Consider the following 15,755-nt stretch of genomic DNA (forward strand, 5'->3'; position numbering starts at 1 on the left):
TCGTGTTCACTCTAAACAGCAACATCAAAAGAAGGGAAAAAAAAGAAAAGAGATTCGAACTCTAGAAGTCCATGGTGAATTATTAATTCAACTGCAGTAAAATTCAACCACAGTATTAGTAGATGCAAGCGTGGAAGCATAACCAGAAGCAAAGTCAACCACGGCTCAAGAAATACCACTTCAGGTTTCTCTTCCTACCCCTACGCCTGGTTTTGGGCTCCATTCCCCCTCTTTGCTCTCAATACCTGCTTTCTTGGCGTCTTTGGTACCTTCAGTGATGTTCCCTTCCTCCCCTCATTAACCCTGTCTCACATGGGTCCTGTGAGCTCTCTGCAAAAGGCACATGCTGCAGCAGCTCAAAATGAGGAGGAAGTCTCCATGGCTTCTTGCTCCCTTCCCATCATTATTAGGAACCTCTCTGCCCAAACACAACACTCCTCAAGCCACACAATGAGGTCAAATCCTTCCCGACTCTCAGCCAAATTATTATTCCCTTCATAGAGAGAAATTGAGTTAGGGTAATACCCAGAGCAGAGACACCTCCCTAACACCAGCCAGGCTTGTCCTGCCTAATTCAAGCAGAACAATCTCTTCAAAAGTTTTTATGTAAATCATGACAAACAGACAAAATATTTTCCCGAATCCCTCTGAAATGGTAGCCGATGTTTCCCAAAAGCATTCAGCGTGAAGGAGTCACAGTAGTCAGAAAATTTGTGCCAAAATGGTTGAAACCAGCAAAATTCAAGACCCTCTTTTCTGCTCCTTTAATTCAGAGTGGATGTCTACAACAGTGTAATGCTCAGCTTTCATTATTGGACAGAAGAAGCATCTCCTGAACAATATTCTTTGTGCTTCATTTTTTTCATCTCACTTAGTTCAAGGATTAATGTGTTTGAAATGACAAAGCCAACTGGAATTTGACAAAGTGGAAAAGCCTGGTACTCACTTCAGTCAATGAAAATGAAATTAGGGTAATGTTTTACACTCTTGGGGAATATGGACCAAAAATAAAGTATTCCCTTCCCACGGCTCCCCCAAGTTATGTGCATTTCATTTTAGTATGCAATTTCAGTTGAAACATTGCAAGAACAATGACCCGAGCAGCAGTGAAACACAAGAACATACAACAGTTTAACTTCAGAATACCATTTTTGCCAGTATTTCTTTGCAAGCTTGTCACAAACCATAACTAGGCCACATTATTTACCAATTCCTAACATGGAATATACAAACAAAGCTGAAAACATAAAGAAAATGTTTGAATAATATTCATGCCTGTATTACAGCCTCCAAGGCAACAACAACGTCAGTTTAGTTTGAAGTCTTCACTCTAATAGAAGTTCAAATGTTTTAATTGTTATAAGCCAATAAGAACTAATCTCTTCAGGAAAAGAACTGAAGTACTAATGCAAAAAGTCAGATAAAATGTGTAATTTAAGTCACTAACTCCAATTATGTTTTTAAACTGCTGCATTTAAATATAATCTGCCCCGAGGCAGGTAGCAAATTGTAACTGAAAAACACTGTCATTTTTAGACAGCAAACATAACAGGTGCAGAAAATCTTCCATGACATTTGTACTTACTTTATCCCCCTATGATAAAGATGTAGCACCCACGGTAGAATAACATGATTCAGCCAACAACAACCAGCACGCACTCAAATCAATATTTTTAATAAGTCTGTTTGCCAGTAGAAAGAACTGTTACTTACTGCTATTTCTCTGCATGCAGACATAGAAATTCCAGTACCTTCTATCTGCTTTAAAGCGTAATCTTTATCATCTTTCCTGTGAAAGAGAAAAAGAAGAGGTTTTTTCAATTGCACCATGAATTCAAAGTGAGCTCTTCATCACCAGAGGACAGTTTCTAATTAATACGAATTCTGCATCTTTCTTTTGATTCTTTGTTAGTTTAATGCCTGCATATCCAGATAAACCATAAGCTAACTGCACCACTTAAAAACTTTTTAAAAAATGGAATGATTAACATTTCTTCCATTCTTTCCTTCTCTTACTAAAAAGAAAACAAAGCAAATGATTAGCACATACTGTAAGTAAGTCTAGCTAGGGCTGTATCTCTCATAAACGGGACACAGAAAGTCTCCCCCATGCTCTAAAGAATTCTCAAGTAGCCCAGAACTAACGTCACATTAAAACACCTTTTCTTTCTTCTAGATACCAAAAAGAGCTCTAAAAATTTTGGTCATACCAAGCTACTAAAACTACCAAGATTAATAAAAAAGCCACCAGACATTTGTGCAATCTGAAGAATCCAGAAGTGGATTCCAGTGGAAGGTGTCCCTGCCCATGGCAGGGGAGCTGGAACTAGATAATCTTGAAGGTTCCTCCCAACCCAAACCAGTGTATGATTCTATAAAACATTTGTTCAGTTTTAAACACATGTAACACTTAAACAAACCACCAGCACTTCCTTGTACCTTAAGCAGCATGTACCTTATAGTCATTTATTGAAAATGCAAGGCTATTAGTAACTCCAGCTACCAAAAGCAAAATGAAGGATATACACTGCAGCAAAAGAGGATGTTGAACTCTTGCCCATTCTCAGCCTCAAAGACTCAAAACTTTTAAGAGTGAGTGCTTGTCCTTCCCACTTGTGGGCTGGCATCCACAGCACTCCTGGGAGACACAGCAATTAACAGTATTGCCTCCAGTATTTGGAACACTCATATAGCCTCAGATCTCCAGGTTACATAAGCATCCTTATTAATTTTTAATGAATCCAGCTTTCACAGCTGTGAAGAGCCACCCTGAAAAATGTAATTCAAACATCCTAAGGGCAAATGGAACCAAACTGTAGTTAAGCATTTAAAACACAGGCACTTGTTTCCTCCAGCTCTCAGTAACTCTTTGCAAGGCTCTGAATTGCTTTATTCCTCCCCCAAACACACATTTTCCCCTATTCATCACCACCTAGAGAAGAGAGAAAAAGTGGGAAATTAATGGTCGAAATCTGAACACAGCTAATGAGGAGAAAGAATGAAACAGTGCATGGATAAGAGCAGATTTCAGTACGAGGGCAATTATATGGATGCAGCAGGATAAAAGACAGGAAAATACATTGGATCTGACAGAAAAAGGGAAAAAAAAAAAGGGTAGGGAAAACAACAGAAGGCATCAAAAGTTCCCATATAATAATAAAATCCTAAAAGTTGCCAGTCTGGAAGAGAAAGAGCCCATGCTGATCACAAACTCTCACATAGCCAAAACAAGGTGTTATACAATCCCCTAGTTCTCACCTTAGAGGAAAACAAGTTGCACAAAGCCCCAAACCAAGAAGACATTATGGTATTAAGCACATAACTGAACTGTGCAACCCATGATGACAGAGTATTATAGGGATCAAAAGCATAAACAGATTTAAGATCAAATGACACAAATTTACCATGGATAAGGGAGTTACAGACCACTCTGTTAGCAGCTACTGAACATAACCCCAATCTGCTTTCCAGCACAGAGATTCCTGTGCTGCTGACAGAAAGCAGAAAATTTTCTCAGCTAAATATCATTCCACTCTCTCTCTGCCTTAGTTACCAATGGCTAGCTATCCAGCTGTTACTAGATATAAATACGAAGCAAAATGGATTGGACTAGAGGTTATTCTCATTGCCCTATGTGCTCATCTGCTTCGTTTTGAGGTGTTTGGAGAGATCCCTATTTCATGAGAAGTGCTACCACAGAACTGCTACTGTTACAGGCATTACCGCTGACAGAATAGGGAGCGAAACAGGTCAGACTAGAGGTTATTCTCATTCCCCTCTTGCTTATCTGCTTAGATTTCAAGGTATTTGAAGAAGAACTCAGTATACCAAGAAGTACTACCACATAACGTGATGTTACAAAAGCATGTCTGGTAGCACTGTCTACACTGAAGCCTGCCATACATTTAAGATGATACGACTATTTTTAACTGGTCAAATTTTTGCCAAATTAAGTCTGGACTACAATTTTACATACCAGATGGCATATCTTCCCTGGGAATTTTTAGAAAAAAAATACTTCAGCTGTTTCCTCGAACAAAACTGGAAGAACGCAGTTTTGGCTGTGTATGTTGACTCTTTCACAATCAATGCTTTAATGCCAAAATTTGACCATAGCCTTTGGTCTCCTCAAAGCAATGGATGAAATAAGAAGTCTGAAAATTAATCTTCACGCATTAAAAGCCAATTAAAGAGCTGAGATCCAGAGATCAATGCCCAACCTTGCTCTGTCTGCCCGTACAGCGATCCAGGGCTGTGGGGAATGAACTGCTCCCTCCTTGCTCTGCCCAGGTGCTGCATGCAAGGACCCAGAGCAAGTGACCTCTGCCCTGTCCTCAGCCTACCCAAGCGGTCTAGGGGAAATATAAGCATTGTAAAAAGAAGGAAAATAAATTACAGTTTAGGGATAAAGCACATTTTTAGCACCACTCTACACTCTCCTCCAGAACCTGAAAAAAAAATAACCAAAGGCTTCCAAGACTCAAATTCTCCCAATTGTGCCACACAGTTGAGATACAAAGCAATAAACCAATTCCTAACCCACTCAAACATCTGTTCTACATGGAGGCTGCTGACACTCCACAGCTACACATTACACCACTAGTACCAGCACTTCCATTTAAAGAAATAGGAAAATCCTACTTCTACCTTTGAGCCAAGTGAGATTTTTCTTTATAAAACTTAGTGCAATTCTTGGGGACCCAAGGGAACTGAAGGAATAGTTTTTAAAGCGAGTGCTGTAAATCCAAAAGAAAGGCCAAACAGAATGACCAAGATTATTTTACACACCTTACAAAAATATTTTGCCAATAGTCTGTTTAGAATCATACGGCAGCCCAAACAGCTTCCCCATGATTTCGGATATGGGCAATTTCCTTCTCTGAAGACAAAGAGATGTTCAATGACAAAACAGAAAAAAGCAATAAGGAAAGAAAAAAGGAAAAAAGAAAAGCCCTATTTATAAAAATCTTCCACAGCCAAAGGTGAGTAACAAAATGGGCCACTTAGCTGTTTGCATTTTAAGGGAACAGTAAGACAGTTACAATTTCTTCCTTCTAACAGTGGGGTCATGTTGGGAAAATCTGCCTGCTTTCTCTGCTGCCTGGAATGAAACATTAAGTAATCTCAGCAGCTCCACCAATCAATCTGCAAACTTATTTTCATACCAATATATTCATACTTCCCTGCACTTAAGTAGGCTGGTATCTTCAACACAGGAATACTCCCTACTAGTAACCTGCAGTTGTGAGAGCAGCAAGAGTAAGAAAACTCACTTTGTACACAGCTGCTGGCATTAGCAGTGTTTATTTGCAGTCACATGCAAACTATATAACCTTGTGTAAAATCCTCAGAGGGACAACACTAGCATCAGAGGCATAAACCTGAAAAAAATGGTTAGCTGCAACACCACTTCCAGTAGACTTTAACGACAACTACAACGAAGAAATACCTGCAAAATTACATCAAAAGAGTGTGAAAGGTGCTGCTCTTACAGCCTGAACAAACTAAAAGATTGCCATCTTTAAGAGAATTAAGCTATTATGATAATGCTGCTTCCAAACATTAATGTTTTTTAAAGTTCTACTGAATTTGGAAGCACAATGGCACCATAAGGAATATCCAGTCTCTGAAAAAAAAGACAATCACAAACACAAAATAGGAAGAAACACCTGCTAAACATGAGTATGTTGCAAAGCTTTACTATTAAAAAGCCTGGTACTTCAACCCTTTATTTAGAAGGCTACTTTAAGCATAAATATGTTCAGCAAGTGTGAGAAAATATCCTACACACAGACAAAAAAGGAGGCCTGTTACATAAAAGGCAGATTAAAAAATTTTTTTCTGTTATTTCATCTCACGCATCATACGTTCTGTAGAAATGTATTTACACCACACTGCAAAACATCTTTTATTTGAAGTGTTAGAAGAGTTCAAAATTCAATTCAGTTAATAAATACAGCAGAATAAAGTATCAAAGCCTTAAAAACAGTGGCAATCATTCTAAATTTACATTACATTAAAAAAAAACTAATCTCAAATTCAGAATTAACTGATCACAATGCAGGACTAACTTTGTCTTTATAAAGAAGGAAATCTAAAACTTGACTGCAGTTGAACATTTGAGGGAAATAGGCCCCAGAGTTTTATAACTACCATAGGGAACTGTAAATGCAGTATCTCTTCTACAGAAACCTCTAGGGAATCTCTTTATTGTTTGAGTCTCTTATTCCCTAAAGAATAAGAAACCTGATAATGAAAACTTAAGCCTACCAAGAAAACACGTGTGTTTTATTGTAAGTCTACAGGTGAAAATATGAGAATTAAACACTTATGCCAGCAAATTATAACATTCAGGAGACTTGGCATTTTCACCTTGTGGCATCACCCTGCCTGCTCCCCCAAGTCACAGCACTGCAATTTTTTGGTTCTGTTTCTAAATAAATGAAAATCACCCTAGTCACACAAGACATCCAGTCAAGTCTACAGAAAGCAGTAATTCAATTCCCGGCAAGCATATGAGTACACAAATGCAGTTCTTGAAGCTGAAAGATTTTATACATATATACTAAATGCCAATGCTATATGCACAGCAAACATTTAAGTACACACCAAAACAAGGCATAATTTTCTAGAAAGCATAGCAAGACGAGGGCAGACTGGTACCCATTCAAATGATGACTTGTAGGAATAATTATCTGTGTCCTTGTCCAATACCACATTCATGGCACCAAATAATCTTGCGACAAAAAAATATTGATACCAGGAGTTCTATTTATCTTGCATTTTGTACCTATTAACTAACAACCCAGAAAACAAAGGTGTTGGAGAACCAAATGACAAAGGACACAAATAGAGGCTGAGGTTTTCAATGCCTTCTTGGCATTGGTTTTCACACCACAGTACACTTTCACAGCTATGCATTCCCAAGGCTAGTGGCACAATCCTAGTGAAAGGTAGCAGACAAAAAAACAAATTAGGGAGTATGTCAACAAGTTGGATACACACAAGTCCACGTGAGGAGGCAGGCTGCACTCAAAGGTGCTTAATGAAGCTGGCAAATGTCATTGCAAAGCCACTCTGTCATCTGCAAAAGGTCACAGCGCTCAATGGCAGATTCCTGATCATCAGAAAAGGGCAAATATCAGGACCCTCCTCGAGAAGGGCAAAAACCTTCAATGATATTATAGGCCAGTCGGTCTAAACCCAGACCATGAAAAGGTTATGCACCAAACCCTCTTGGGAAGCTGTTTTCAGACCCATGAAGGAAAATAAATGTCTGGGAATAGCCAGCAAGGATTTTCCAAGGATAAGTTGTGTCTTATCAGCCTGAGTGTCCCAAAAAGTGAGAAGAATAGCTCTGTGGACAGTGAAAAAACACTGGATGTTGCCTTGACCTCAGCAAAGCTTATGAAATGATCTCATTATACACTCACAGCCAGACGAGAGAGCTTGGGCAGCCTGGACAGTGAGCAGCTGTGTGGGGTTAAACCTCAACAAGCACATCCAGGATATACAGCCTTTATAACTGAAGAATGCAATAAGTATTAAATTTACTAAGGTTTATTGTCACAATCCAACTGGCTGAGACTGAAAAAAATTCCAAACTGTAAAAACATTTAAATGCAGGAAACCCAGTGGTTATCATTGCATACATTTCCATGTACAAAGCTGAACAGGCATACCTGTGCAGATGATGTAACAGTTCTGTGAGGATACAGGGTTACAGTCAAATAGCAAAAATGATGTGCATCAGCAGAAAATAAATTGTGTAGTAAGAAAACCCTGTTACTAACAGCTTGGTACAAAGGCCAAGAAACTGCACTATAAGCATCCGACTTCCCAGAAAGCACATTTAGTTCAAAACTTTTGTCAAACTAATTAGCACACACAGTAAGTCCTGCCACTGACCCTGTACCTTCAGGTAAACCTAAAATAAAGAATAAAATCATTCTCTCAAAAAACCCTGAGCTAAGAGCAATGAAATGGTAACCAGTTCACCTTTTTGTAATGTCCTTTTTACAAAACCTGCTGGGATTTGTACATTTAAATGGGTTTCATACATTTAAATTTTTTACAATTATATTCATGAAAAGAACTGAAAACTACCAATAAAGTTTAGCACAATAGCTTCCTTTGAGTCAGTGGTTTGCTGCTGAAAGAATTCCATCTCCATTCACACTTGCCCTTTGCACTAGACCCAGGCACTCATTGTCAGATGGAGATGAGCTTATGCAGGGAATGGAAAAGTATTTACAATTTTACTTTTGGTACACTCTGCCCCATCAGTAAGCTGAGGTGGCCTGCTGACTGCTCAGATGAGCACTGGAGTTATCTAAAGGCAGAAAGCAGACACAGCAGAAGCACAGTAGTTTCTGCCTAGACTGAAGATGAAGTTAGGCTGTCTTCTGACCCGTACTTTCTTTCCACATCAGCCTGGTGCAGTACACTCACATTTGCCAGAAAGCTGCACCTAAGTGCAACACCCACTGCAGATACAATTCTGATCACTGGAAAAACTCACTGTAGTTAAAGCAGTAGACTTCTTCAAAATATGGAAACAATGTAAACTAGAATTACATTCTTCACAGCTGTTTGAAGGGGACTTGAAATTTATTTTACTGATGGTCTATGAATATACAAATGTACAAATTTTCAAAATCTGATTATTCTAAACACAATTATTGCCCAAGGGCCACTTGTGGGTTTTGTTTTGTGAGCACATTTCAGTTACACTGGCTAAAACAAGTTCATGAAGCAAAACCAGAAAATAAACATTAGCTCACATTACTGTTTCATTTGACTGAACTTAAAAACACTTTGAAAAACAAGGTAGTCCCATAACATGCATTAAACAGACAGAAAATAGGTTAGCATTATCTTCTCTATTACAAACTGCATACTACACACCCAAAGCATGACTATTTTTTTATAAGTTCAGATTTATTCAAGCCCAGAGTATTTAAATGTATTTACAACCAGCTTAAAATTTATCCCATCATAAATTCTAGCTTGCTCCTTTCAAGGAAGAGATCTGCCAAAAATCAGATAAAACCCCAGATTCTGTCATGAAAGCCTCTTATGTATTAATATATGAGAAAGGATCATGAATAATACAGCCCAGTCAGAAAAGCTGTGAGTCTGAACCACTTTGTCAAGGATTTCAGCTAAAAAGAATAGTTCACAACTATTCTTCTCTCCTCTACAAAGTTACCTGCAAAGAGGTGATGAGAATAAAGGAACACCTCTTTCCAGGAAGAGGTGAAGAGAATAAAGTACAGCTGGTACTTGTTAATCTGCAGATAAGAATAAATTCAGTTCATAGTGCTACTTCATATACATTTGTGTTTGGCACTAGAAACAGCACCTCACAACCCATCTAACGCAGCTGCCAGCATCAGGCCATGCTTTACAGTGTCACACACGCGCTCACTCCCGAAGGGGAGAGCTCCAGACTACTGCCATGTTCCTACAGTAACAAATGCTATTTCCTTCTCCAACTTCAAACATGAGATATGTGAAGAAAATAGGAATATAAAAATGCATGGAACCAAGTAGTGATCAACAGTCTAGAATTAGCTAGAGCTGGATGGAACCTCCAAACAATACAGCACCCCTGCAAAACTTGCACGTTGCAAAACTCAGACAAGTTAACACAAACTTCATATTTAATCACCCTGCTGTTCTCCGTTCCCTCATTTTCTTCCAGAGATGTAACAAAAACATATTACTACCTTAATGCTAGGCAGCAAATATCTTCCAAGTTTGTCAATAAGTTCTAGCTGAACTAAAATTTAGCTTAAAGAATGTCTAATAGAAAGATGGTATCAAAATGCAAATACTAAAAAACCCAGAAGAAAAAAAAATTTTAAGACTTAGCTCTAAGGCAACATTTCAGTAAATCTGCATGGTTAGGGTTGAAGGTTTTTTCCCTTTAAAAGACATGTACATGATGCACAGAAAAAAGCAGAGAAGCAAAAGACAGGATATTCAGCAGAGGAAAAGGCCAGTTTGTACTCTTCCTTGTTGCTACTAGCCTCCTCCCCCTCAACATAGTTTATCCCAAAAGAAAAGTAGTGCTTCAGAATGACTAAGTCTTGTTAACACTTCAATATGCAATTACTGTGTGCTTTAAGAAAAACAAACAAAAAACCCAACTTTTACAGTGTGTGACTGAAGCCCATTTCATGGACTCAGACATAGTTTTACAAGATGTCTTGTGAAAATAAAAACCCACCTTACCCACCAAAATGCTAACACAGAGAAATTATTACAGGGGAATAATTTATTAAGAGTCTAGCTAAGGCATCCATACTTTTTTCATTCCCAAACTACTTAGAGGACATGGTAAGATCGCTGGGCCAGAACAGCATCATTATTCTTATCAGATAGCAAGGCTTATGCTGAGAATATTTTCTACTTCAAAATAAATCCTTCAGTAATCAGAGCTTTTGGTGGGTAAAGAAAAGGCAATTTCCACAGCTGGAGGAAAAACCATCAACAGCAAGCCAATAAACACTACGGCTTCTGAGACAGCTGATGTGGGGAATGCCAATTACGGATTCACTTTTTTCCTTTTGTTCTTACATTTACTTCTTTTTATTACCACCTTTTGCCACAACATGTAGTTTGGCAAGAAGTTCAAAGTAACCAAGTAAACTCAATGATGCACTGTACATGTGGCTCTTCCAAGAACTTCCGCTGCCAAAAGGAAAGCCTTTTCTTGACATCTCTGCCTTACTGCTCCTAGCCAGAAAATCCCCTCCCTTATGCCAGTTCTGATCTGTGCCACACTCCTCCATGACATGATTCACCTCCTCCATTTGGTAGAGTTATCCACTCCTAATTAATGAGTTAACTAATTCTGTTAGTTTACAGTGGGGTATGATGAGTATCAAAATCCGCACTAACAAAGGATGTCATAAGAGCAAAAGACAACCAAGGAACGGGTAGGGGAGAAAAAGTGAGATGGAGGGGAAAAAGCAAGATGCCACTCATTTCATTCCCTGCTATCTGGTGGTGGTGAAGCCACAGCAAGTATGGCTGGGCATAACTCAAAAAATATAGAAAAAAAAACCAATAAAACAAACAAGCCAATCTTCCCCCTAGCCCTGCAATTAACTCCAGCACAAAAGTTTCACAGAAGAGAAACCATGGGATTTGATTACCTTTTCCTCCCTTCTCCCACAAAACTGTAATTTGCCAGCCAGCCCAAAACCTGTTTTAAAACCACACAATTATGCAGATTGTTCCTATGAGATGAGTTGATGGACAGCAAACCCCCAGTCCAGACTCAAAGCTCCATGCTGCTTTATTAAAGGTCATGGCAGGCTTACCAGTACTTGTATGGAAAGCAGAATGAGACGTGCCTACGCAAATTCCGTCTAAAGGAAAAGACTGCTGTATTTCTTCTGTGCTTTTCTCCTCCTCTCAGATTGCTCTTAGGTCACCTCAGTATTTGTACCACTTCAGAAACTAGAAGTTGAATAAAGAGAGCACAGCATTTCAAAGCAACTGTTTAGAAAAGCAAACAACAAACTGGGCTAAAGTATTGGTCTAACCTTCAGAAAACCATAATTTAAATAGGTAACTTCTGGGTTTGGTCCATTTTTCTTCAGCAGTCAAACTTGTGAAATTATTTGGTTTACATGAAAGAAGCAACATATTTGTTGCTTTAAGAAAATTTCTATGATGAGAAGCTTTTTAAGTCAAAACTTTGCCTAACAGTTACAAATTTACTACTGTAGGAGCTACAGGTTCACAGATTATATTTTCTTATTTAATAGCCCTTAATGGATTTTTCTTTCAGAAATGTGTCCAGTCACTGAACAACTGTCTCCTGTCTTCTCAATGACACTCAGGATTTTAGAGAATTTCCCTGTTCCTCGCTCTCACAGACAGAAGAGTCCTTGTCTACAGGAATGATTGAAGTTTCACACAGATACTGCTCCACATTTCTGACTACTGCTGTTGGTCCTCCTTAGGTCTATTACACCTTGCCTGAGATGAAGGGATTAGAAGCACCCACAATACTGACAATAAGATATACAGCAACAGCAACACTGTGCTTTGTGCTCCACTCCATTGCTAGTATGTCTTGTAACTTTCTCTGCTTTTTAGCAATTGCTTGCACTGAACTGGCACTCTCACAAAACTGTTAATAAGCTCCACAATCTTTTTCTTAAATAATAATAAACTCAGAGGCTACCTTAGTGTCTGTAAAGAAAAGACCATTTTCCCAAACACACTGCTCCACACACTGAGTATGATGTATTATTGGAAGAGGAGTTTGTGATACTGAGGGCCAAAGCCTTCACAATCAGTCCCAAGTAACACCCACTCATCAGCAAAGCTGTTCTCCAACCATTTGTGACGAGTGAATTCCAAACAAATCTTCTGAGCAGCAGATTCCTAAGATATCACTAATGACCTCTCACCACATCTCCAACTTCTCCATCCAGAGAAGGACCATCTCTAACTTCAGCTTAAGTCTTTGGTAGGGGACTTTGCCAAATGCCTTTTGGAAATCTAGATAGATTACATGAACTGCATTGCTTTAACCTGTATATTAACTGCATTGATGGCTTCTAATAGACTTATGAAATGCTTAATGTGTCTTGTAAGGCTGTTGTCTCTTCATCACAGCACCTTTCCTGTGTCCCCTATCTCTGCTCTTGATTCAGCTTACTAGTTGGTAGTTTTCACTCTTGCAAAAAGTCCTTTAAAAAGCTGATCTCACCACTGCCCCATTCCAATCTTCCATAACTGCTACAATTTAAAGCACTGGGTTATGCTTCCTAGATAGCAATTTGCTCCTTCAGATGTGCAAACACATCTCACCCTGACAACTGACTGCTCTTCACTTCTGTTTGTTCAAATAGCCCCTTTCCCAAACACTGCCGTTTGAGACAGATGCTCCAATGAATGCCTTCACCTCCAATCCTTTAAGTTCTTTCATAATGCACAGACATAACAACAGCTTTGCTCCTGCTGTCATTTCATCTCCTCTAAATGCTCCTTTTATCACTCAGTGGTGCCTTGATTCTAACAGATAGCATTGTACAACTGGTGCAGCAAAAAAAACAGAGAAGAAAAAAAAAGATTTCATGCCCTTCTCAAGGTGGAACTTCTGCATGCGTTTTTGAGGCCTTATATGGGGGGAAAGGTTGCCAAGGAGGTTGTCATACTACAGTTTTACACTTAGCGTACAAACCTTCTTTATTCAGTATTCACACAAAACTTAGTTTTCAAAGTACCTACCCTCACTCCCAAGGGCTTCCTTTATTCTATTACTTCAGCATGTCAGATTTTTTAATTGATGGGGTTACAGTGCATCCTGCTGAGTGACACACACTCACTGAGAGCCCAGCAAAGCTTCAAAAATGATTCCTGGGCAGCTTGCAACATTTCACCACCTTGGCTCTCTTAGCATTTAGAAAGCATCTCCCCCCATCACCACCACCTTGTTTTCTTTTTTCACTTAACTGGTACTTCAAGCAGATTTTTTTTACCTTAAATGGATTCAGCATCCTTCAGGAGCAAGAAGAAACCATGTTTGCCACAGACAGTCCTCAGTAATCGCTGTTTGAATCTGCTCTTTCATCCTACTGTATGCTAATGCCCAAGTCAGTTCTCCTTCTGGGCATGCCTTGACTAGCTGTTTCACTAAGTATCTACTCACTGTCACAAAGTTCTGTCTTGGCATCCCTCCACGACAGAAAGCACCCATGTAAATGAGATGAGGCTAACTACTTGTTCATTGCTGTATTTTCTGCTTTGTAGCCACACTGATCCGACACAGCAAACTAGTGAGGCGATATAAATGCATTCCTAACAATGTATCTCCACCCTTATATTCTACCCACAGAGCTTTCTGTGTTGCAATAGCTACTCCTTTTTAGAGTCTTTTGGTATCTGACACTCATCTGGCAGAGTCACAGAAGCCACCAGTCGAGCCTTTATAAAACTGAACTAACCTAACAGTGAACGTCACTGTTAGCACATTTCCTTGTGAGGGATTGTTTTGTTCAACCCTGCTTAAACAGGACTGACATTCACCCAGAAAGAATGAAAGATTTTGAACCCCAAGCTGAACAAGTACAAAAAGTTAGATAAGATTCAAATTACTCAGGGACAAATTTGCTGCCTTGCCTTGTCTTGAGGTCCACCCAGGTAAAGCTTGCTCCAGTCGCTTTTGTTAAGCTTCATACCTTGCACAGTAGTTCTGTGAGAATAGAGTTGATGAAACCTGACTTTCCAAGGCTTCATTGTGGGATTATCCAGTAGCTGAAAGCAAGCTGTAATTGGAAGTACACCTGCAGCTAGGGCTCAGCACTCACAGGGCAAGGCTATGCCTCTCACAGAAAATACATCTTGGCCAGAAACACAAAGTGGAATCAAGGGCTTGCTGCAATTCAGATCCTTTTGTATCTCAAGTTCTCAGCTGCACGTATTATTCACACAGGCAGTAATGAATTGAGTCTTCTTTTTTAGAGCAACTCTCAAGTGTCCTTTATTCAAATGTCAACATCTTGTATGCAAGGTGTTACAAGCACACAGCAGAGAGCTTTCCCAGAAAAACAGGCAGATTGTTTCAGTGACCTTTAGTTATGTTCTTCCCTGTTCACAAAAACATGTGCCTTTTTTCAAGCCTAATTTTAATTTTGGATGTTTAGGCTATCATCTGTAGTTGAGAAAATCACTATGTTCTCTCGAACATTTTGTCCTTTAAAAAGAAGTATCTGCAGCTTTAATCCTGGTTTATAGTTCTTTTCCTGCAAAGTCTAAACTGACTGACAATACACTTTGCCATACTACCACTGAACACTTAAGGCAGTTAAACAGAGAGTTGAATAGAAACTGTTGCCTCAACATTAGTATCTTTTTGCTTTGAGTACTACATAAAATTTTACAAAGACTCTTTGGCATCCTGATATTTCTATCCTTAAAACAGTCTTCCACTAGGAAATGCAAAAAAAAAAAGTGCAATAGGGCAACATCAGTAGGATTCTCTACTAAAAAGAAAAAACAGCAGATTTTAAATTGTCTATCCATTACCTTTCCTATATAAGCTACTAAGGACTTCACATGCTTCAGTACAAAATCCACTATATTTATTTATAAAATCAGAGAATGCTTTGGGTTCAAAGGGACCTCAAAGATCATCTAGTGATTTTAAAATTCAAACAGCTGTTTCTCAGATAGGAAGCCTGCAATACTCAAAAGTTAGCAACTTGTTCACAAGTAGCCTCATATTCAACAAAAATTGTAACTATGAATAAAGCTACGCTGTAATCCCAAATGTGCTATTATGGGGGCTTGACAGGGTCTCAGAAACCGTTTGTTGAGCCTTGGAGGAGACAAGAGAGAACAGCAGGCTAGCCAGCCAGAACACAAAACCCTCCTGAATGGTTATCAGCCTGCATGTAGCAGTAACACGCAGCACTACTTGCCAAGCTCCCAAAGAAAAGATGGGGGGTGGCAGTGGGGGAGAGAAGCATGAGAGCTAAAAGCACTGGTGGGATGAAGCCTAAAACTGAAACTTGATTCCCATCCATTCACGCAAGATGGACTTCTCAGCTCTCCACTGAAGAGTGCTTTACAGTGGAGGGATACCAGAAAGTCAGCACAGCTTTTACTAGCAACAACGTATACTGGTGCTCCTGCCCCAGCTTTATTACTTCATATGAACAAACTTAAGATATCTTTTAGCTATATTGGACCTTAAAGAGCATTTCCAAGACTTAAAATAACAGATG

At 39.1% G+C, this 15,755-nt stretch overlaps 1 protein-coding gene across 1 annotated transcript in view; it reads right to left on the bottom strand.

Moving 5' to 3' along the window:
• Positions 1-4,852, bottom strand: part of LOC103807862 (cyclin-dependent kinase 8-like) — a gene marked incomplete at its 3' end in the record, with an annotated part of 37,920 nt that extends 33,068 nt beyond the window's left edge. The window contains exons 1-2 of the mRNA XM_009080612.1: positions 4,794-4,852; positions 1,714-1,789 (exon numbers count right to left, since the gene is read on the bottom strand). Coding sequence (XP_009078860.1) covers positions 1,714-1,789; positions 4,794-4,852 — 135 coding nt within the window. The remainder of the gene's footprint in view (positions 1-1,713; positions 1,790-4,793) is intronic.
• Positions 4,853-15,755: the final 10,903 nt, after the last annotated feature.

This window comes from Acanthisitta chloris, unplaced genomic scaffold (genome assembly GCF_000695815.1).
Source record: "Acanthisitta chloris isolate BGI_N310 unplaced genomic scaffold, ASM69581v1 scaffold7568, whole genome shotgun sequence".
Classification (NCBI taxonomy): domain Eukaryota; kingdom Metazoa; phylum Chordata; class Aves; order Passeriformes; family Acanthisittidae; genus Acanthisitta; species Acanthisitta chloris.